At 48.6% G+C, this 21,105-nt stretch overlaps 1 protein-coding gene across 2 annotated transcripts; it reads right to left on the bottom strand.

The window, feature by feature from the left end:
• Window positions 1–607: 607 nt before the first annotated feature.
• Window positions 608–14,855, bottom strand: ABCF2 (ATP binding cassette subfamily F member 2). 2 transcript variants are annotated; one of them, XM_052638453.1, is made up of 15 exons: window positions 14,758–14,855; window positions 13,847–14,049; window positions 9,522–9,734; window positions 8,697–8,879; window positions 8,442–8,613; window positions 7,207–7,302; window positions 5,805–5,907; window positions 4,508–4,603; window positions 4,249–4,368; window positions 4,068–4,157; window positions 3,599–3,709; window positions 2,908–2,970; window positions 2,576–2,704; window positions 1,907–2,110; window positions 608–1,230 (listed from the first exon to the last, which is right to left on the bottom strand). In XM_052638453.1, the coding sequence occupies exons 2-15, from the start codon at window positions 14,004–14,006 to the stop codon at window positions 1,093–1,095; spliced, it is 1,878 nt and encodes a 625-aa protein (XP_052494413.1). In that variant the 5' UTR covers window positions 14,007–14,049; window positions 14,758–14,855; the 3' UTR covers window positions 608–1,092. The 2 variants fall into 2 exon arrangements, with proteins under 2 accessions (XP_052494413.1, XP_052494412.1); XM_052638452.1 differs by lacking the exon at window positions 14,758–14,855 and adding an exon at window positions 14,236–14,376.
• Between the last annotated feature and the right edge of the window lie 6,250 nt (window positions 14,856–21,105).

Here is a 21,105-nt window from a genome sequence, read left to right on the forward strand (position 1 = left end):
AGCTCTTCGGGGGTTTAGACACCATCGGGGACTTTTTTTTGTGTTTTACTGTCTTAGAAACCATGGCTGTGTATGTTTCCCCACTGGGGGAAACAAGGATGGTTGCTGAGACTTCAGAGGTGAAGGCAGGCAGGAAGCCTGGTGGCACAAAGGCTGGATGGGCTATTAAAGTTCAGACAGGCTAAGCAAAGCCCTGGCATGGAGTATTGATAAAGTGGATGCAGTGCTAATGAAAATTAAGGCCGTGGACAGGCTAACATCACAGAACTTCTTGTATTCCACCAGGAATACAGCAGCAGCAGCACTGGGCAACCCTCAGCAATGTCAATTCCTGGTCTCACTAGACCTACTGAACCAGAAACTCCGAGGCGAGACCCAGCAGTCTGTGATCCAATGAGCCTTCAGCTGATTCTGACGCATGTTAATGTTTGTGAACCACTGGCCTAAGTAAAGGCATGAGTTCAAATCAGAAGGGAAGAGAGTTCTTCAAGCACCCACAGACAGTCCTCAGTTTGCATCCAGCCCATGCTGAGGGCAGGTGAATGGTGGCACCGCAGGGAGGGGCAGGAGAGGACCCAGAGGCCCAAGGAGGAAGGCAGGGACCATGGCTTCTTCTTTCTTTATTGGACGCTTTGTAGATGTCACGCAGGTCTAAAAGTTACATCGTTAAATAATTATTTAAAAACCGACCAGGATTAAGGCCCTGGTCCAGAGCTCCAAACCAGAAGCAGAAAGGAACGGGGGTGGTGGGCTGGGGGGGTATTCCTCCAACATCACCAAAACCCAGAGAACGAGGATCCTAAGCTTTTTCACAGGCCAACCTGGGGCACGGGCCCGCGGGCTGACCCTCGGAGGCCTCTGGCTGCATCACTATCGGGTCAGAACCAGCGAGGAGCTGGCGGCAACAGCCAGCCGAGTCCAGACATGGACACAGTAGCTGGAAAGACAGGAGACGGACAGGTCCTGTCCAGCTGTAGATAGGATCACAGAGTGCAGCTAAGGCAGGTGGGGGCAAGGGGCTGGGGAGCAGTATTGCAGCAATGCAGGATGTGGCCCCGGGGGCCCGGCCCAGCCAGCCCGGCCGGCAAGGGCTCACACGTTGTGGGTCCGCCTGGTGGGCTGGGGCTCCTCGCCCACCAGCTTGGACTTGAGGTGCTCCTTGTAGGCGAGGATGTCTCCAGGCCACTTGGTGATTGTCTGCTTCTCACAGACCCAGATTTCCTGTGCAACCTGGAGAGCAAACCCCAGACTTAGTCACCCTGGCCAGCGCCCTTCCCACCCCAGCCCAAGAGACTTGTTCCTGGCGGAATCCGAGAAAAAAACCCTGTAAGCTCCCACTGGCCCACATCCAGCTCCGTTTCACCCCCTCAGCGTTCCTGAGGATGGTCTAATCTAGACACCGTACCCAACAGGGGGTGGGGCCTTCCAAGCTGGAACCTGCCAGTCACCTCAACTGCCAGTTCCCCAGCAGGACCCAGACCTGTTCAGGGCTTCACTCTCGGCTCCCTGCGTTCCACCCCGTCTTCCTCACAGCTTCAGAGAAATGACCAGCAGCTTTCTCCCCAGTGACAAGCAGGAGCCCTCTGTCTAATCCAGAGTCTCCTTAGTACAATACTATTTCCAGGCTGAAGAATCCTGGAAACAATAGCAAAAGCACCCTGTTCGCTAGTCAGTTCTCTCCCTGATTTTGGCCAACGATGGCAAGTAGGCTAACGGCCCCAAACAGCTAATGAAGAATTAAAGTATTTCTGCGAAGGCTTTCTAAGTTTCTCAGAGAACAGTAAGATCTGGTCCTCTCCACCCTACGTCCTGCGCCCTTTTCCCAAACATGGTAACATGGATTCAGTGTCCCCCACGTGCCATGGGGGGGTGCTACCCCCAACCGCGTCCTGGCTGGGAGTCTCACCTGCTGGATGAGCCTGAAGTCATGGCTGACCAGCATCAGACCGCCCTCAAAGTCGTTGATGGCATCTGCCAGAGCGTCGATGGTCTCGATGTCCAGGTGGTTGGTGGGCTCGTCCAGGAAGAGCATGTGGGGGTTCTGCCAGGCCAGCCAGGCCAGACACACTCGGCACTTCTGCCCATCAGACAGGTTCCGGATTGGGCTCACCTGCGTGGAACCATGTCATTTACGAGGTCTGGAGTTGCCCTCACCACGCGTCAAGACTCACCTCTCCCCATAGCTTCTCTGTTATCACACAGAGAGCGGGGCACAGGAAGACCCAAGATCACACAGTAAGACAGTGGCACCCTGGCAGTCCCTCAAGGGCCTAGGGGACACACCTGGAAGTCTGAAGCCCTGCCTCGGCACAGAGTCTTCACGCAGTGCAGCCGTCAGGGGATCTGTGTCTGGGTCAGAGGACCCTGTGTCCTAGGTCTCAATTTCCCTTGCTTTTAACACCATGGCCCATCCTGCTAGTCTTGGGGCAAGGGCATCTCAGAGACCAGCACACCACCCCCCACCCTCCCTTGAGACTTCAGAGCTCCAATCTGTAACCACCTAGAGCAGAGGGAAAAACAGACGCCCAGCCCACGTCTCCCAGTTGCCTGGGGTCCTCCCACCCAACCCGCTGACCTGCTGTTTCCCAGTGAGACCGTATCGCCCGATGATCTTCCGCATTTCCTCCTTCTCCTTGATCTCGGGGTAGCATTTCATCATGTACTCCAAAGGCGAGAGGTCTAAGTCTAGCTGCTCTTGTAAATGCTACAGGGGGAGAAAAAAAGAACCCACCCAGGTGTGCCTGGCGTTTTTCAAAGGCAGCCTGCTGGGGTACCTGCCACGTACCGTCTCTCTACCTCTCCCTGGGCAGCTATTCAAGACTGCAGAAGCACCCAGGAGCTGACCTGGGCACACGCAGCCCTGCTCTCACACCCTGGGGAACTCCCCGCTCCCCGCCAGGACTATACCTGATGGTAACGCCCTATCTTGACATGAGAGTGTTTTCGGATCATTCCGTCTGTGGGCAGTAGCTATAGGAAGATAAAAAAAAAAGAGCAGACAGTGGAAAGATAAGCACACAGACAAGGAAACCTGGTCAGAAGCAGAGACAGGAAGCAAACATACATTCAAACCGAGCAAGACTCCTACAACTTCCAAAACAGAACCCGTACCACCACCTCACAAACTGTTCTGCTGGCCACTCGGAGAAAATACACCGAGACAGATGTTCTCGGGGAGGCAGACACACACACCACACGATCCACTGGGTACTTATTAAAGGACTACTCTCCCATGCACTGAACTATGACAGAGGACTCGCAGGGGTCCAACATATGTTTTCTACAATAAAAACGTTTCTAAATGCACAGCCGCTCCTGTGATCTAAATGCTCTGAATGAAGACACGGGAAGATGGTGAGAACAGGCCTGGGTTGCCTCTCACAGGCTCTCTCTCACACACACTCCTTCTCCCAGTTTTCTCTAAGAAAATGCCCCAAACATCACACTGGCCAGGGATGACCCGCTCCCCAGAGGACGGCTCACTCATCATGACAGCACACAGGCCCCCTCCCAGACCAGTGGCCCTTGCATGCTGCCCCCCAACCCTGACACACTGGCATCTAATGCTGGAGTCCCATGCCCCCAGTTGGCACCATACCTCTCCAGTTAGCAGCTTCAGAAGAGTTGACTTCCCTGCTCCATTGGGCCCCACCAGAGCCACTCGGGTGTCGAGATCGATGCCGAACTCTAGATTGTTGTAGATGCAAGGCTGAGGTGGGCCGGGGAGAGAAACAGACCCAGGGGTAGGGTGATCAATCCAACTGGCAGAGCAATTGCGCTGAGCCCCCAGTCACCACTGAAGGCGGTGGGAATGAGGAGGAAGGAGGCTCCCAATGGCAGCCCCCTACCCATTGCCCTGACCCACCAAGGTGGCTGAGCAATGTCAAGTACTTGGAGGGGACCCCCACTCCTCTAAGGCTCTCAGTGAGGCAACCCAGGCTGCCAGGCCGGAAAACTCCCCAGCACCACAAGGGTTAGCAGATGTGGTCAGCAAACAGGACACTCTTCTCGCCAGCTGACACCTTGTACAATGTACCCCAGCCTCCCAACCACACCCAAGTACTCACCCCATCTTTTGTATACTTGAAGCTGACATTCTGCACCATAATAACAGGTGGAGGGATCTTGCCACATGGTGGGAAATAAAATGACAGCGTCTAGGAAGAGGATAAAGAGGTGTTTATGAAGTCAGGTCCTTCCTTATCCACCTCACCTTAGGCCACATAATTCCACCCAACTAGACCCTACCTTGTCGCTTACAACCCTCTCTGTCAGTCCTGATGCCATCATTTTCTGTAGCGTCTTCTCCTTGCTCTGGGCCTGCCGGGCCAGCTTGGCACTGCCATGACCAAACCTAGCAATGTAGTTCTGAAAGAGTGCAGAGAGGGGGTTTGTGTGTGGGCAGGTACCCCACGATTCATCTGAAAAGAGGGTAAAGGACTTCTCTAGCTCCCTCACCTCCCAAGACACCTTCCGTCAGCTCTCTCGGAGGAGATCATGGCCCTACCTTCATGTGTGCGATCTGATCCTGCTCCCAGTGAAACCTCTTCATCTGGTTCTCTTCCAGCTCCAGCCGTGTCTTCACATACTGATCGTAATTACCCTGCAGGAATACGCACCAGGTGAGATGGGCAGCGTTAGCCTCGGCCCTGGGTCCTCACTCAGGGGGTGTTCAAGATGGCACCTGACTTGGCCCTGGCTATGAGGTGGTGCAGCGGGGGAAGAGGAAGTGCATTAAAGAAACATATTCTGGGACTTCCCCGCTGGTCCAGCAGTTAAAGACTCTGAGCTCCTAATGCAGGTGGCCTGGGTTCAATCCATCATTAGGGAACTAGATCCCACATGCTGCAACTAAGACCCAACACAGTCAAATAAATAAATGTTAAAAATAAAACACCAGCATATCTGAATCTAGAAGCTGAGGTCTTTTCAAACTGTGTGCCTCTCCTTCCTAAAGCAGGGCTTCAGACTAAATCCTTGGGTTAGCCATAAAGACACCCACAGCCCAGGCAGGAGCCTTGAAAACCACTGTTGTACTGATCATCAAGAGGCTCACAGCCTTCCAAGGGCATGTGCATCCCCTCCCCACATGGAGAGGCTGAAGCCCCAGGCGGGCCACAAGAACTGCCTCCAGGTGGGAAGACACCAGACCAGTAAGATTTAGGACCTGGCAAACCCTGCACTGTGGACAACCGTGGTGTCTGTCTGCAAACACCCAGACTCAAGCTAAATACCCATCAAAGAGTCTGACAAGTAAGTTACAGGACAGCCACTAAATGGAATACCATGTAGTCACTGGAAAAAAAAAAGGGGGGGACAATTTAAATATACTCATATGGAAAGCTTGCAAGACATATTAAAATTTAAACTCAACCGACAGAATCGTGGTATGCGTACATAAAATTTTTTACAAATGCTTGCAAGTACATGTGAAATTTCTGAAAAACTATGTAAGAACTATTAATACTCCTCTGGTGAGTACTACTATGAATAAAGAGGAATTCTATTTTTCATAAGCAGCTACTCAAGAAGGCAGAGGGCAGCAAGGCCTGCCTGGGCACCGTGAAGAGGCAGCCTCTCTGCATAAGGCAAACATACACCCCGTGCACAGGCTGCCAATCCGTGGCCTATGGCCTGAAAGCAATTACTTTGGGACTAAAATAAAACAGGCTGCAGAACTCCCTGTCTACATCTCTTTATAGCAAGAGGTAGAAAAGGGCTGCTAAGTCAGTTTTTTTTTAAAGGAGAACTTCATGGAATCGGTAAGCACAGAGGGTACTGTGGAGAAGCTGGAGCCCACTCACCGTATAATACTTCAGCTTCTTGTTGTGCATGTGAATGATGTTGGTACAGACACCATTCAGGAAATCCTGGGAATGGGAGACGAGGACCAAGATGCGCTTAAAACTGCAAAGCCAGAGAACCAATCAGGGAGGAGCTCAACACGGTAGACAGTTCACAACAGGGGAACTGAACGTCGGGCCCAGAAAACCTTCATCCTTTCCCACCGTTATGCCTGAGCGTCCTTTAAATTTCCTGGCAAATTCCCAGCTCTCTGCACTTAAGCTGCCAGTGCTCAATCTATGTGTAAGGACACTAGACATTTTTCAAAGTGTGGTGAGGCAGTCGAAATTCCTCAAACTTTTGTTCTAACTTTCCAAGAATGGAATGGAGATGGCAGTAATAGTGATGATAAAATCAAAAGTGTGCACAAGCACCCATAAACTTTAAAGCCAGTGTGAAGAACTGGAATGGGTATAGTAAAAATCACCAGGCTCTCCTTTTCATATTACTTCCTTCATAGCTCAGTTGGTAAAGAATCTGCCTGCGATGCAGGAGACCCAGGTTCGATTCCTAGGTTGGGAAGATGCCTTGGAGAAGGAAACAGTAACTCGCTCCAGTATTCTTGGCTGGAGAATCCCGTGGGCAGAGAAACCTGGCAGGCTACAGTCCACGGGGTCACAAGAGTCAGACATGACTTAGCGACTAAACCACTCCTTTTTATAAAGAAGGTACCAGGTCACTGCAGAGACCATGGAAAGCCTTCTTCTAGAAGGCAACTTTCCAGGTTACCTGGCAACTTTCCAGGTTATCTGGCTCTCAAGCAAAGGACCACGGCCATATGGGCTATTTTTCTCTGTCACTGCATCATGATCTTATATAAGGATCCCTGTTTAATATGATACAAATACAATTAAGAAAAAATATTATCTTTAATAAAGATGTTATATTTTAAATAATAGGGAAAAAAAAAAAACAAAAAAATACAACAAAGAAATTCATATATTTCAGATTAAACAAAAGCTAACAAAATGGCCTGCCCTAACGGTGGTTACTGGGCTTTGCCGGTGGCTGAGCGGTATAGAACTAGCCTGCAATGCAAGAGACATGGATTTGATCCCTGGGTGGGCAAGATCCTCTGGAGAGAAAGATGGCAACCCACTCCAGTATTCCTGCTTAGAGAATCCCACGGACAGACGAGCCTGGAGGGCTAGAGTCCATGGAGTCATAACGAGTTGGACACGACTGAGCGACTAAACAAGAACAAAGTGGTCATCACCTTTTCAGTCTGGTCTTCCCTCTAGCCTCACTTTGCTCCATTGCTCACTGCTCTATTATCACTGTGGGTCCTAGGTGTCATCTCCCCTGGACTCTGCTCAGCCCCTCCCTGAGGACCTGCCCCTTCCCCCCAGCCCCGCCTCTTACGTCTTTAGTTCTTCTTCCAACCACACACAAGCATCGAGGTCCAGGTGGTTGGTGGGCTCGTCCAGGAGCAGCATGAAGGGTCTAATGAAGAGGGCTCTGAAGACAGGAAAGAAGACAGAACCACTTCAGTCTAACACGTGCTACACAGGAGGGGACGGCCTGCCTGCTACCTGCTGCTCTGGTCAGGCCTGAACTGAGTCCTGAAATCAACTCTAGTGTCTACACCTCAGGCAAAAGGTAAGAAGTAGGAGAGAAACCAGAGATGAAGGGCGGGGGTTAAAGAGCAGAAAACAGAACTAAGAAGCAGACGGAAGATATAGCTCAGACATAAGGCTGTAAAAGTTCGTTATGAATCTACAAGTCTCTTACATTGAGTTTGGTGACCATCGGGATACACAAAAGGATACAGAAAAAGTACACTGCTAAAAAGCTTTCAGGTGAAACCTAACTGGTGGGTTTGTTAGACTCTCACAAAGAGGCCCAAGAATGTTCTTTTCTTAGATGGCATCTCAAGACAGGAGGAACAAGGGGACAGCGCTGGTCCCACCCCTGCGGTCACATCTGCAGTGCTTTTTAGAAACCAGGTTTCCAGACGTCTGACTCCAGCACAGCCGTGAAGAGGCGAGGAAATCCGTGTGTGTAAAAGTTCCCTAGTGAATCTGAGGCTACAACTCCTTGCCAGCAAGTGAAACCAAGGCTCTTATGTTCCAGGGCACACTCACCCAGCCTTGCTGAAGCAGTGTATCAAGCCTCCTGAAGGCTCTGCACAGAGATGGGTTGGGGAAGGAACCACTTATGTGACTGGGGACTTCTTGGGGGATCAGTGCAGAAATGATGGCCTACAGAAACTGGTTCTGGGTCAGGTCAAGAGAGGGCAAGAAGGACAGATATCCTAGCAGCTGCCTAACAATTTATCTTTCTACAACAAGAATTGGAAAGGCTGAAGCCCAAAAAGCAGGGAGGGGAGAGGAGTCAAGAGGAAAGAGACAGACCTATCCTCCCATTTACCTAGAGCTGGTCCTAGGATTCCTGAACATGGTGCCAAAGTCCAACAGGGACCACGTGGGTCAGGAAGCTCACTCCTTAGCTCATATACATCACCCCCTCCCCTCCACACTGTCAGTATCTGGCAAGGACTGACCACCGACCCCTGTTCTAAACAGTTCTGTGGGAGAGAGCACTCAACCCTGAGAAGAGACAGGGTGCCACGGAGGGCAGAGGTCAGGTAGACGCACCTGGCGAGGGCAACCCGCATCCTCCAGCCCCCACTGAAGTCTTTGAGCTTCTTGCGTTGCATGGCAGGTGTGAAACCCAGTCCGTGCAAGATCCGCGAGGCTCTCATCTCTGCCTTGTCGGCATCCAGCTCTTCCAGTCGCTCGTAGAGCTCTAAGAGCTTCTCACATTCCGCTGTGGATGGTGCGTGGCCAGTGAGGCTCCCGGGGCCTTTCCCAGGGGGAAGCCACCCTACGCCCCTGGGTCCGGAGCCCTACCGTCCTCGTGAGCCAGCCGCTCAGCCTCCCTCTCCAGCATGGCCCGCTCCGTGTCCACTTCCATCACACACTGCAGGGGCGTCTTGTCACTAGGGGGCATCTCCCGAGTCAGATGGTAGATGTCAATGTGCTCGGGGATGGGCACTTCGCGTTTCCCAATAGCAGAGAGCAGCATGGACTTTCCTGAGAGGGGCAGGCAACAAACATGCAGAGAAGGGGACGCTCAGCACAGCTCTGCCTGTCATTGCCCTACATCAGTCCCTCCACTCCAGTCAAACCAAGTCAGTTCAGTCGCTCAGTCATGTCCGACTCTTTGCAACCCCATGGACTGCAGCACACCAGGCTCGCCTGTCCATCACCAACTCCCGGATCCCACCCAACTCATGTCCATTGCGTCAGTGATGCCATCCAACCATCTCATCCTTTGTCATCCCCTTCTCCCGCCTTCAATCTTTTCCAGTCAAACCAAGACCTCCCCGTTTACTGAGTCCTTTCTTTCCTTTCGTTCATTCAAAGCCTATGAATGCCCCCTCCATGGGACACGGCTCTGCCACGTCCTGTCCCAGCCCTCCTATGTGAAGTCTGTGCGCCTACAGACACTTCACACGCCACTCCCACCCACTCCTACCCACTTCTCCAGCACCTACTGCCTGCAACGACTCACGTGGTACTTATCACATGACTACTCTGTATGGCGAGCATATCTGGCCCCCACCCATACTGTAAATGCCCAGCTTTGTACACAGCTGGTGCTAAGGAAACACTTGCTGAGCAACAGATGAGCCAAGGAGAGATACCTCCCACCTTGCTTTCCAAGGGCCTCACCAATTCCATTCAAGCCGATGAGGCCATAGCGACGGCCCGAGTTTAATTCCAGTTTGGTATCACTGAGCAGCTCTTGACCATGGAAGGTGAGGGAGAGGTTGATGATGTGGGCGTCGGTACTGTTGGGGTGAGAGGCAAGGACGCCAGTGACGGCTCGAGCAGCAGCTTTCTTCATTTCGAAGTCCTCCAGCTCCTTGGTCAGCAAATCCACTTCTGGGGACAGAAAAGAAAAGCAATCTGGGAAGAGGGCTGTAAGACACGCTAAGCTCTTACACAAAAAGTCACGTCTTGGGGCATCTGGGTGGCTCAGTAAGAAGGGCATCAGACTTTTACTGTGAGGGCTGAGGGCTCAGGCCCCTGCTTGTGCATTTGTGGCTTTTGCCCTTCTTTAAGTTACCACATATTAACACATAAAAATCCAAAGGCTGAATGAGGCGTGTCCTGAAGGAACAGGGCTCAAGATCAGGTTGAGCTGACTCAGATGTTTCACCAGCTTTAACAAGGTGTACACTACATGTAGTTCGGCCCTGGTATCCTGCTTTCGTGGACATTTTTTACTTCACAACTTGTCCTTTTAATTCTAACTTCTCTTGTTCTTAGATGATATGATGCACGGTAGCAATGGCCAGAACTCCAAATTGTCCTCCATGAGTGTGTATTAAAGAATTAGCTGTCATTGTTCAGTCGCTGAGTCATGTCTCACTCTTTGTGATCTCCATGGACTATAGTCCGCCAGGCTTCTCTGTCCATGGGATTTCCCAGGCAAGAATACTGGAGTGGTTGCCATTTCCTTCTCCAAGGGATCTTTCCAACCCAGGGATTAAACCCGTGTCTTTTTCATGGGCAGGCGGATTCTTTAGCACTGAGCTATAGGGAAGCCCCCAAATTAGTATCAATGCCCCCAGAGAAAGTAGATGCTATAGAGGTGCAGTTCTCTTCCTCTACAACCTAGAGAGCTTCCAGGTGCTAATTCCAAGAAGCTATACTGCCTGGAAGGGACCAGTAAGAGAAAATACAGAGGGTTCCAGGGCAGTTCTGATGGAGGAGAGGAATTTAAAAAGTCTCCTTTCTACACAGTTGAGTCACCAGGCTTCTCACAGCCCCATTTTGTGCCAATCCTTGTTCTAGATCTTGAGAAGACAGGGTAGAGAGAAGTTTATGATCTAGATTAGGAGTTAGTAAACTTTTTCTTAAAGGGCCAGATGGCAAGTATTTTAGGGTTATAGCCCTAGTAGCAAAATCACAACCATTACGTAGGTATATCCATTACCATTTGAAACGTAACCACTTAAAAAATGTAAAAAACATTATTAGCCTGGGAGGGGGTGGCCTACAAAAAAGGCTGGCCACATTTGGCCAGCTGCCTGCTTTTGTAAATAAAGTTTTACTGGGAGACAGTCATACCCAACATTTTCATGTTGTCTATGGCTGCTTTCCACCACAATGGCAAAGCTGAACAGCTGCATCAGAGACCATATGGCCCACAGAGCTGCAAATATTCACTATCTGGATCTTTACAGAAAAAGTTTGCCGATCTCTGGACTATATCTCCATGTGCTCAGGCAAGAAGATCAAAACTAAAGGAAAGCTACACAGCCAACCCTCTGTATCCACAGTTCTGCATCCAAAATCATGTTTAATCCAAACGTGGATTAAAAAAAAAAAACACTCCGGAAAGTTCCAAGTAGTAAACCTTGAATTTGCCACACACCGGCAACTATTTCCTATATTTATGTTGTATTAGGTACAGTAAGTAATTTAGAGATGTGCCAGGTTATATGCAAAGACTGCATATACCATTCTATGTGACAGTCTTGAGCATCTGTGGATTCTGGTATCCACAGGGATCCTGGGACCAACCCCCAGCAGACACCGAGACACAGCTATACAACTTTTCTCTTGATCTTTGCCCGTTTATTGGAGAAGGAAATGGCAACCCACTCAAGTACTCTTGCCTGGAGAATTCCATGAATGGAGGAATCTGGTAGGCTACAGTCCATGGGGTTGCAAAGAGTCAGACACAACTGTGAGTGACTTGACTTTTCCACTTTATAGCATCTGTGGCCTAAGTCATCTCCTGAGCTTTAAAAGTAAGACTTATACCTCACTGTCTTGGCCTATAGCATCCTAGAAAACAGGCTCAAAAGATAAGTGAACAGCACTGAATAAATGGAGAAAGGATTCTGGAATAAACTAAAAGGAATACTATAGACTTCACAAGCAGCCCCTTTCTATTCATTTCCCAAACAAGGGGACCAGATGAACTCCAGTACCCATCCTAAAGAGTCTCACATTCGAAAGGCTGAGTAGTTTGTCAGAAGTCACTTTCTTTGATATTTCTGGATCTTTCCGTATCTCACTACCTAAAGAAAACCATGTAGCAATGGTAACTACCAGGTTGGAGAATTAAGTAATTCCAAACTCAGAGAAGAGAGCAGACGCAGTCTTGTGAGAGAGGACAGATGATCCATTAGTTATGAGAGCAGAAACGACCCTGGGTCCCTAGCAATAAGAAATATTTTCAGAGAGAGAGCTGGGAAAAAACCCAGATTTTATATTTTAGAACAGTAGCTCCCTGAGGAAGCAGGGTGAAACCCAAAGCTCCCGACTGAGTTAGGGGTTGTACAGCTGGGTTTGCCCTGACAAATTCTGGTTTTCTAGGGAGAAAGTCAAAGAAGTTTGTAATGGGAACTGTGGACAAGTCTCAAAGTGGGATTCGGTTGTCTACTTTTCCAACTCATCCAGAAAGTACTACAGAATTGAGGCTTAACCCCTGTTCCCGAGAGCCTAGAGAGAACCCTACTTGACAGATCACAATTCAGTCCACTCGTTCCCTTCCACCATTCTTACCTTCCCATCTCTCCACTATCCTGACCAGGAAGAAAACTGCCTGAGTTGACTACACTAGTCCTCCCTCATAATTTTTATTTTGGAGACAATTCCTACCATTTAACTCTCTCTTCGCAATCATTTTAAACCCTGTTTTTTTTTTTTTTTTTTCCGGAATTCCTGTCTCTCTGTTGCAACTTGCATGAATAATTCTCTCCTCTTGCAACTTTACCTAGTATCTCTGTCTGCAAGGATAATCATGCAAAAAAAGTATTACCCAAGACACAGTCCCTTCACTCAAAGATCAAACAATTCAGATGGAGAGACAGATACAATGAAGGTAATGCTGGGACGACTACCCTGGAGGTTCAGTGGTTGGGACTCCTTACTTCCTCTGCAGGGGGCATGGGTTGAATCCCCTAATCTAGGAACTAGGATTCCATATGCCGTGTGGTACCAGGCAAAGAAAAAGCAACCCTAGAGACAGTGTGTTTGTTGTGTGCACGCACACGCTCAGTTGTGTCCGACTCTGTGACCCCATGGACTGTAGCCCACCAGGCTCCTCTGTCCATGGGATTCTCCAGGGAAGAATACTGGAGTGGGCTGCCATTCCTTCTCCAAGGGATCTTCTTGACCCAGGGACTGAACCTGGGTTTCCTGAATTGCAGGCAGATTCTTTACCATCTGAGCCACAGGGAAGCCCTGGATAGACAGTACAAGGATATAGTGAATAGCAGTATTATTGAGATCAGGCTTGACAGGGAAAGATTTTACCACCTTGAGCTGGGCCCTAAGAGAAATGTCAAATGTAGCTAGTGCAAAAATTAGAGTATAAGAACCTCAATTTGTAAGTGGACAGAAACCTGGTGACTATTCAACGGACAACAGTAGACAATAGAGAAGGCCTGTTTAGAGAGCTTTTAGGGGCAAGAAGAAGGCTGGCATAGACAGCCAAGAACCTGGAATATTCTTTATCACACACTTCCCTGTTTCCCCATCTAGATTGCAAGTTATCAGAGGAAAGCCCATGCTTATAGTGCCTCAGTATTCAGTGATCTCTTGTCTAATATTTGAGAAGCGCTTGTAACAGAAATGCATCTCTTTCCCAGGAAAAACCCATAAAACAATTCATACGTTTCTGTCTTGTTGGTACAGTCACTGCCCCAGGAGGACAAGGGTATCAAGTGGCAAACAGCCTGGCACACTGCCTCCATGTGTAGAAATGAAAATTCATAAAGGGGCAGGGAACTGACCACCAAATCTAGAAGACAGGGCAGCAAGACAGCACAACTCTCATATTTGCTTGCCACTGTGTATGTGAGAACTGTGGTCAGTTTCCTTGACCAAGCTCCAACCCTACTGGTTTGGTTCATTATGAAAAGTTTGTAGCACCAGATACACTCTCTGGCACCTCCAGCATCCCGACTCAGATTCCAGCAGGGGCATCCACTGGGTCCCAGCAACCATCCCAGGAACCCACCTTTCCCTCTATTCACCTGTGGTCTCTCGGCCATTGGCCTCCTCATTTCTCTCCTCTGCCACCTGTGGCTCTGTGATGGCATCTCCGTTTTCTTCATGTCCTTTTCTGGGCCGCTGTCGGGCTTTGGCAGCTTCCTTCTTTTTGGCTGCCTTCTTCTTAGCCAGGTCGGAGGGCATGGTGATGAACCACAGGGAAACCGTTACTGTTCTTCCAGAAAGCCTGAAGGAAGGCAAACACCCCCAAATTCTAAACTTCCGCACAGTGCCTGGGCCTTGTGCTCCATCCGTTTCAGTATTTCCCTAGCAAGCTTCTGGTACCCAGCTCCGCCCCAGCCTAAAGTCGCTTCCAACTTTTGTCAGGATGTCTCCAGCCAGTTCGACTTCTCTGCCGCTCTTCCCATCTCACCAGCTCTTCCTTCGGGGCTTTGTCCACCAATCCCCACGGCCTCGCTCTGGAGACGCTCCTCCTTTCAGGGCCTCCACTTGAGGGACCGGGTTCTGCCCCTCGGCACAGGTACCCGGTCTCCAGCTTCCCCACAACTTGGCGCTCCACGCTCCGGCCGGCCACCTCACTTTCCCGGGCTTCCTCCCTCCCGTCTACCTCAGGCCTCCTCCCCGTCTTCCCCCTCCACACCACCCGGCCGCCGAGTCCAGCTTGTCCCCGGGGCGCCCTCGTCTCCCCCCCCCACCCCCCGTTGTGGGTACCCCCGGGAGTCTCTTCATTCGCCACCCACCACCACCCCTCCGAGCCTCCCTCAGCCTCCGCCCGTCAGCTTCTCTCTCTTGGCCCCTTCTCCTCCCTTGCAGTCGCCTCCATCCCAGCCCAGTCCCTCCTCCCTCTTCTCGTCCCCCCCTCCGCCTCACCCCCTCACCGGCCGGCACCCTCCCCCGCCCCCGCCTCCTCCTAGCGCCCCTTCCCCCAACTCACTGGGCCTCGCCGCTCGGCCTCTGTCGCAACAGAGCGGCTTCTTGAGCTCCTCCGCGTGCGGCCGGCTCACCAGCCAATCACCGCCTCGCGCGGCTCTCGTCGCGCCGCCGCGCAGACTCCTGGGAAGTGTCGTCCTCCGGCCACCGCTGCCGAACCTGAGACCCGCTCCTCGAGAACTACCGCGCATCCCAGGGGCCTCGCGGGCCGCAGTGACGTCATCACGATGCGCGCGGCTGAGGGGGACTGGAGTCCCAGAGCCCTCGCTGCTTAGCGGTCCGCTTCGGGCGCCGGAAGCGGTGAGTCCCAGATTTGATCCTCAGAGGAGGGGCTGCGCCGTCCCTGGCTCCCCTGCCTCTGGAATAGCTGAGGGGTTATGCGGAGCTACCGGCTTCATCAGGGCCGCCAAACCGGCTCAGACAGCAGAGAGAGCTACTACACTTCCCAGCAGGCGTCAGGCAGCAATGGGTTGAAACAATGGCGGGGGGCGGGACGGGGAGGAGGAGGAAGAGTGCGCCGACCGGTGAGAGAGGGCCGGGAAAACGCTCGTCGCTTCCAAGGGGATGCGAAGAACAGAATTATCCCTCCGTGAAGGAAAGGCGTCCTCGTTCCGTGAAACCGAAGCTTTAGAGGCTGGTCCAGTGATAACCAAACTTTAGACTGTGCGGAGCGTTGTTCCTGAATCGTCGCTGCTCTGCCTATCCACTGCAGAACTTGTTAAGTTTCCATCCAAAGCCAGTAAGTTTGATGGGAAGAGCCCTGAAGTGAAAATCCAGACTTCGGAGTTTACGTTTATAACGTCACTTGCCCGTTAGTTTTTTTTTTTTTTCTTCCTTCCTCCTCGTTACTTTTCATAGTTTAAAACCCCTCACGGACTTCTCATAGCCTGCAGTAAGCAAATCCTAAATCTGTAGTCTATCAAATACTTCTCCAGGTTTCTGATCAGTAGTGCCTCCCACAGGGACACGGCTAGAGGGAGCAGAGCAAGCTGTTATTTCCGGCCCTGGAAACTGCAAATCTCAGTTTGCTCCTTGGCTTAAGTGAAGCACCTGATCCAAAAGTAGACCCCCGACCCTTTAAAAAAAAGTGAACTCACTTCATTTCCTCATAGGATTAGTTTTCCTTCTCAAACTTGATGCTCCAGTAGACTCTAATTGCTTGCGTTTCTGAGGTAAGCCATGCCATTTCACACCTCTTGCCTTTAAGGATGCCTTTTCCTAAACTAACCCTCACCAAGGGGTGACTCAGAGCTAGATACTAGAGTTGTAACGGTGGTATGTCATTCTCTGGTCTCAAGGAGCTCACAGTTAAGAATGCCAACTAAAAGTTATTGCTCACCATCGGGTTTTAGAATGATGAGGTCACTAGCTACTGCAGTCATGGAGCGTCCACACACCTTGAAAAGAGTTCAGGACAGAGATCAGAAATGAGGCACTCTGTGCTCTGGGGAAAATTGACAAAACAAACCTTCAGATATTTTCTGGGGAAGATTTTATGAGCCCAATTTCTTGCATCTTCTCATGTCTAAAAAAGTGGAGACATCTGCTCTTTGTGGCTAGGAACAACCTTCTGCCAAAATGTGTTTGACTGCACATACCCCTCCCCCCACCACTTCCACCAGCCACCAATCATGTATATACTCACCTCTCCTACTTCTTCAGAGTAGTTTCTCAGAGCTATCTGAAAGGCTGTCTCCTGGGCTATAGTCCTCATTAGGCCCCCAAATAAAACTTAACTCACAACTCTCACACTGTGCTTTTTTTTTTTTTTCAACCGACAAGATGAAAAATTTAAAAAGGAAACAGATCATGACATGTAGGTAATAAGTGCCATATGGGCCAAAGCATTGTTCTAGGTGGAGATATACAGACAGTAGTTAACTGCTTGCAGTGCCCTTCTTTATGAAACAAGGAAGTTGTATATGATTGTGGTTCACATAAAATTACTCATGCAAGCACCTAGCCTCCTGGGAGGTCTACAATATGCCTGCCTCTCCCAGCCTCATTAAAATGCCTGGTCACAGGCAGGTTTCAGGTTACAGATAACTAACATAATTATACTCCTTCATTTATGCCATCAAATTTAATTCCCCCAACAGACTCTAAAGTGGGTATAAATACAGTTTTACAGATTGGAAATAAAGGCACAGTGCTATTAAAAAAATAACACTGCTGGTAGGAAACAGTACCAGTGTTTGAAGCTCAAATCTTCTGGTACTGGGAACCACTCCAGCTCTGTAAAGTGACTTGGGATGGCAAGGACTAACGAGTTCTCTAAACCTACCTGCAGACCAACCAATCACGTCCATGATTTCCCATAAATTAACAGTTGCTGGGCAAAGTCTCCTCTAGCACAGTAAGAGTGGCCTAGAAAAGTTAGAAGTTCTGCCATTCTCACCCAGGGTTTAGGTCTCTTGCAGGGGACAGACCTGGGCATGAAGGAAAAGTTCAGTTCCGTTCAGTCAGTCATGTCCAACATGCAAAGATCTCGTCCTCTGTTGTTCCCTTCTCCTCCTGTTCTCATTCTTTCCCAGCATCAGGGTCTTTTTCCAGTGAGTCAGCTCTTGGCATCAGGTTGCCAAAGTATTGGAGCTTCAACTTCAGCATCAGTCCTTCCAATGAATATTTAGGATTGATTTCCTTTAGGATTGACTGGTTTGATCTCCTTTCTGTCCAAGGGACTCTCAAGAGTCTTTTTCCAATGCCACAGTTTGAAGGCATCAAGTCTTTGGCACTCAGCCTTCTTTATGGTCCAACTCTCACATCCATACATGACTAGGGGGAAAACCATAGCTTTGACTAGATGGACCTTTGTTGGCAAAGTAATGTCTTTGCTTTTTAATATGCTGTCTAGGTTGGTCATAGCTTTTCCTCCAAGGAGAAGAAATTTCATGGCTGCAGTCACCATCTGCAGTGGTTTTGGAGCCCAAGAAAATAAAGTCTCTCACTGTTTCCATTGTTTCCCCATCTATTTGCCATGAAGTGATGGGACCAGATGCCATGATCTTAGTTTTTTGAATGTTGAGGTGAAGCCAACTTTCTCACTCTCCTCTTTCACTTTCATCAAGAGAGAGGCTCTTTAGTTCCTTTTCACTTGTGCTTCATCCAGTCCAGCATTTCCCATGATGTACACTGTATATAAATTAAATAAGGAGGGTGACAATATACAGCCTTGACATACTCTTTTCCCAGTTTGGAATCAGTCCATTGTTCCATGTCCAGTTCTAACTGTTGCTTCTTGACCTACATACAGATTTCTTAAGAGGCAGGTAAGGTGGTCTGGTATTCCCATCTCTTTAGGAATTTTCCACAGTTTGTTGTGATCCACACAGTCAAAGGCTTTGGTGTAGTCAATAAAGCAGAAGTAGATGTTTTTCTGGAACTCTTTTTTTTTTTTTTTTTAAATGAGCCAATGGATGTTGATATCTGGTACCTCTGCCTTTTCTAAATCCAGCTTGAACATCTGGAAGTTCTTGGTTCACGTACTGTTGAAGCCTGGCTTGGAGAATTTTGAGCATTACTTTGCTAGCATGTGAGATGAGTGCAATTGTGCAGTAGTTTGAACATTGTCTGGCATTGCCTTTCTTTGGGATTGGAATAAAAACTGACCTTTTCCAGTCCTGTGACCACTGCTGAGTTTTCCAAATTTGCTGGCATATTGAGTGCAGCACTTAAACAGCATCATCTTTTAGGATTTGAAGGGGAAAGAAATGGGGAAATAAGACGGAGAGAGATCAGAGGAGAAAAGGCCTGGCTAAATATGAAAATCACTGAAGGTCAGTGCTGGAACAGGAAGCAGCATCCAGCCTCTTCATTTAAAATACAAAGAAACTGAGACCCAAGGGAGGAAATGTTTCATCCAGAGTTACCTAGAAACTTAAAGGTCTCGAACTTTGCTGTTCAATGTGGTAGCCTCTAGCCAGATGTGGCTATGGAGCCCTTGAAATGTGGCTAGTCTGAACTGAGATATGCTGTAAGTATGAAATATGCATGAGGTGGGGGTGATTTTGAAGATTGCATGTGGATAGGAAAAAGATTAAAATATCTCAATTTTTATATTGATTACTCTATATGCAGAGTATATCATGGGAAATGCCAGACTGGGTGAAACACAAGCAGGAATCAAGGCGGATGGGAGAAATATCAGTAACCTCAGATATGTAGATGACACCACCCTTATGGCAGAAAGCGAAGAGGAACTAATGAGCCTCTCTCGATGAAAGTGAAAGAGGAGAGTGAGAAAGCTGGCTTAAAACTCAACATTCAAAGAACTAAGGTCATGGTATCTGGTCCCATCACTTCATGGCAAATAGATGGGGAAACAGTGAGAGACTTTATTTTCTTGGGTTCCAAAACCACTGCAGATGGTGACTGCAACCATTAAATTTCTCCTGCTTAGAAGAAAAGCTATTACCAACCTAGACAGCATATTAAAAAGCAAAGACATTATTTTGCCAACAAAGGTCCATCTAGTCAAAGCTATGGTTTTCCCCCTAGTCATGTATGGATGTGAGAGTTGGACCATAAAGAAGGCTGAGTGCCAAAGACTTGATGCCTTCAAACTGTGGCATTGGAAAAAGACTCTTGAGAGTCCCTTGGACAGAAAGGAGATCAAACCAGTCAATCCTAAAGGAAATCAATCCTAAATATTCATTGGAAGGACTGATGCTGAAGCTGAAGCTCCAATACTTTGGCCACCTGATGCCAAGAGCTGACCCACTGGAAAAGACCCTGATGCTGGGAAAGATTGAAGGCGGGAGGAGAAGGGGACAAGAAGACTAGATGCTTGGATAGCATCACCAACTCAATGGACATGAGTTTGAGCAGGCTCCAGGAGATGGTAAAGGACGGAAGTATGGCGTGCTGCAGTCCATGGAGTCTCAAAGAGTTGGACATGACTGAGCAACTGAACAATAACGTGGTCAAATGTTAATATTTGGGATATATTTAATATAAAATATTAAAATTAATTCTACCTGTTTCTTTGCTTTTTTATTTTTATTTTTTTCTTTGCTTTTTTAAAAAAAGAAATGTGGCCACATGAAAAGAAATTTAACATCACTAATTATTAGAGAAATGATACAATGAGGTAGCACTTCAGAATGGCCATCATCAAAAAAATCTACAAATAATTAAACTCGAGGGGGTGTGGAAAAAAAGGAACCCTCCTACAGTGTTGGTAGGAATGTAAACCATTGCAGCTCCTATAGAGAACAGTACGGCGGTTCCTTAAAAAACTAAAAATACAGTTGCCATATGATCCAGCAATCCCACTCCTAGTAGGAAATGGCAACCCACTCCAGTATTCTTGCCTGGGAAAGTCCATGGACAGAGGAGCCTAATGGGCTACAATCCAAGGGGCCACAAAGAGTCAGATATGACTGAGCAACTAAACAGCCTAGCCCCAGAATATTTAAAGTTTACATATATGGCTCACATTGTATTTCTAATGGACAACGCTGGTCTGGAGCCTAAAAACCATTTACCACCTACCATGTGCCAGTTGCTGAGGGGAGACCAAATCGCAGTCAATCTGAAAGTAAGTCCAAAAGAGTGAAGGGGAGCCGTGCTGCTGTGTTCCATCCCACTTGCCTCCTAGAATGGGTTCCTGACTCTACCAGGCCCAATGTTCTCTTTTAATAAGGAACTTTTCAAGTAACACCTTTTTTCCTCTTTTGAAATAAAGTTCGTTTGTGACAACCTAACTACACACATAAATTTCAAAAAATCACAGTGTAATGATAACAGAAGAAGAAAAGGAAATCCTTCACAAGTTACTTCCCTGTGCTGGAAAACATCAATAGTCACTACTTGTTACAAAATGGTAACAAGTACATTCAGGGACAAAACTGAAGTACAGGCTTCTTTCTATTTACATGATAGTTACATTCTTTGAAAATTCAGCACACATTACAACTCTGCAAAATTACTTGTTACATATTAAACAGACTCAAAAAGTAGATGATTTTAACCATTTTCCCCCCTCTAAAATGAATCTTTGTAGGACATTTGAAAGCTGTGTAAAACAATTCTAATGCGATACAATCTTGCAATGTACATGTAGCATTCTCCCCTCAATTCTTTGACAACAAAACTGCCTTCCTGCATTTCCAAATTGCCCCCTAGAAATGTGCCATCATGGGTGGGAACCCACCATAGTTCCTTGAAGGCCCACCTGCCTTCCAGGCTCCCTTAACCTGTTGTCCCCTCACTCAGCAGCCTTAGCTGCTTTGGCCTTCCCAGTTCTTGGGCCAGTCTTCCTCTTTCCGGGCTTCCTCTTTTTGCCTGGGTAACGTACTGAATTTTGGATCGCAGCATTCCCAAATCCTGAGTCTAATTCTTCCTGCTACAC

This window comes from Budorcas taxicolor, chromosome 4 (assembly GCF_023091745.1).
Source record: "Budorcas taxicolor isolate Tak-1 chromosome 4, Takin1.1, whole genome shotgun sequence".
NCBI lineage: Eukaryota > Metazoa > Chordata > Mammalia > Artiodactyla > Bovidae > Budorcas > Budorcas taxicolor.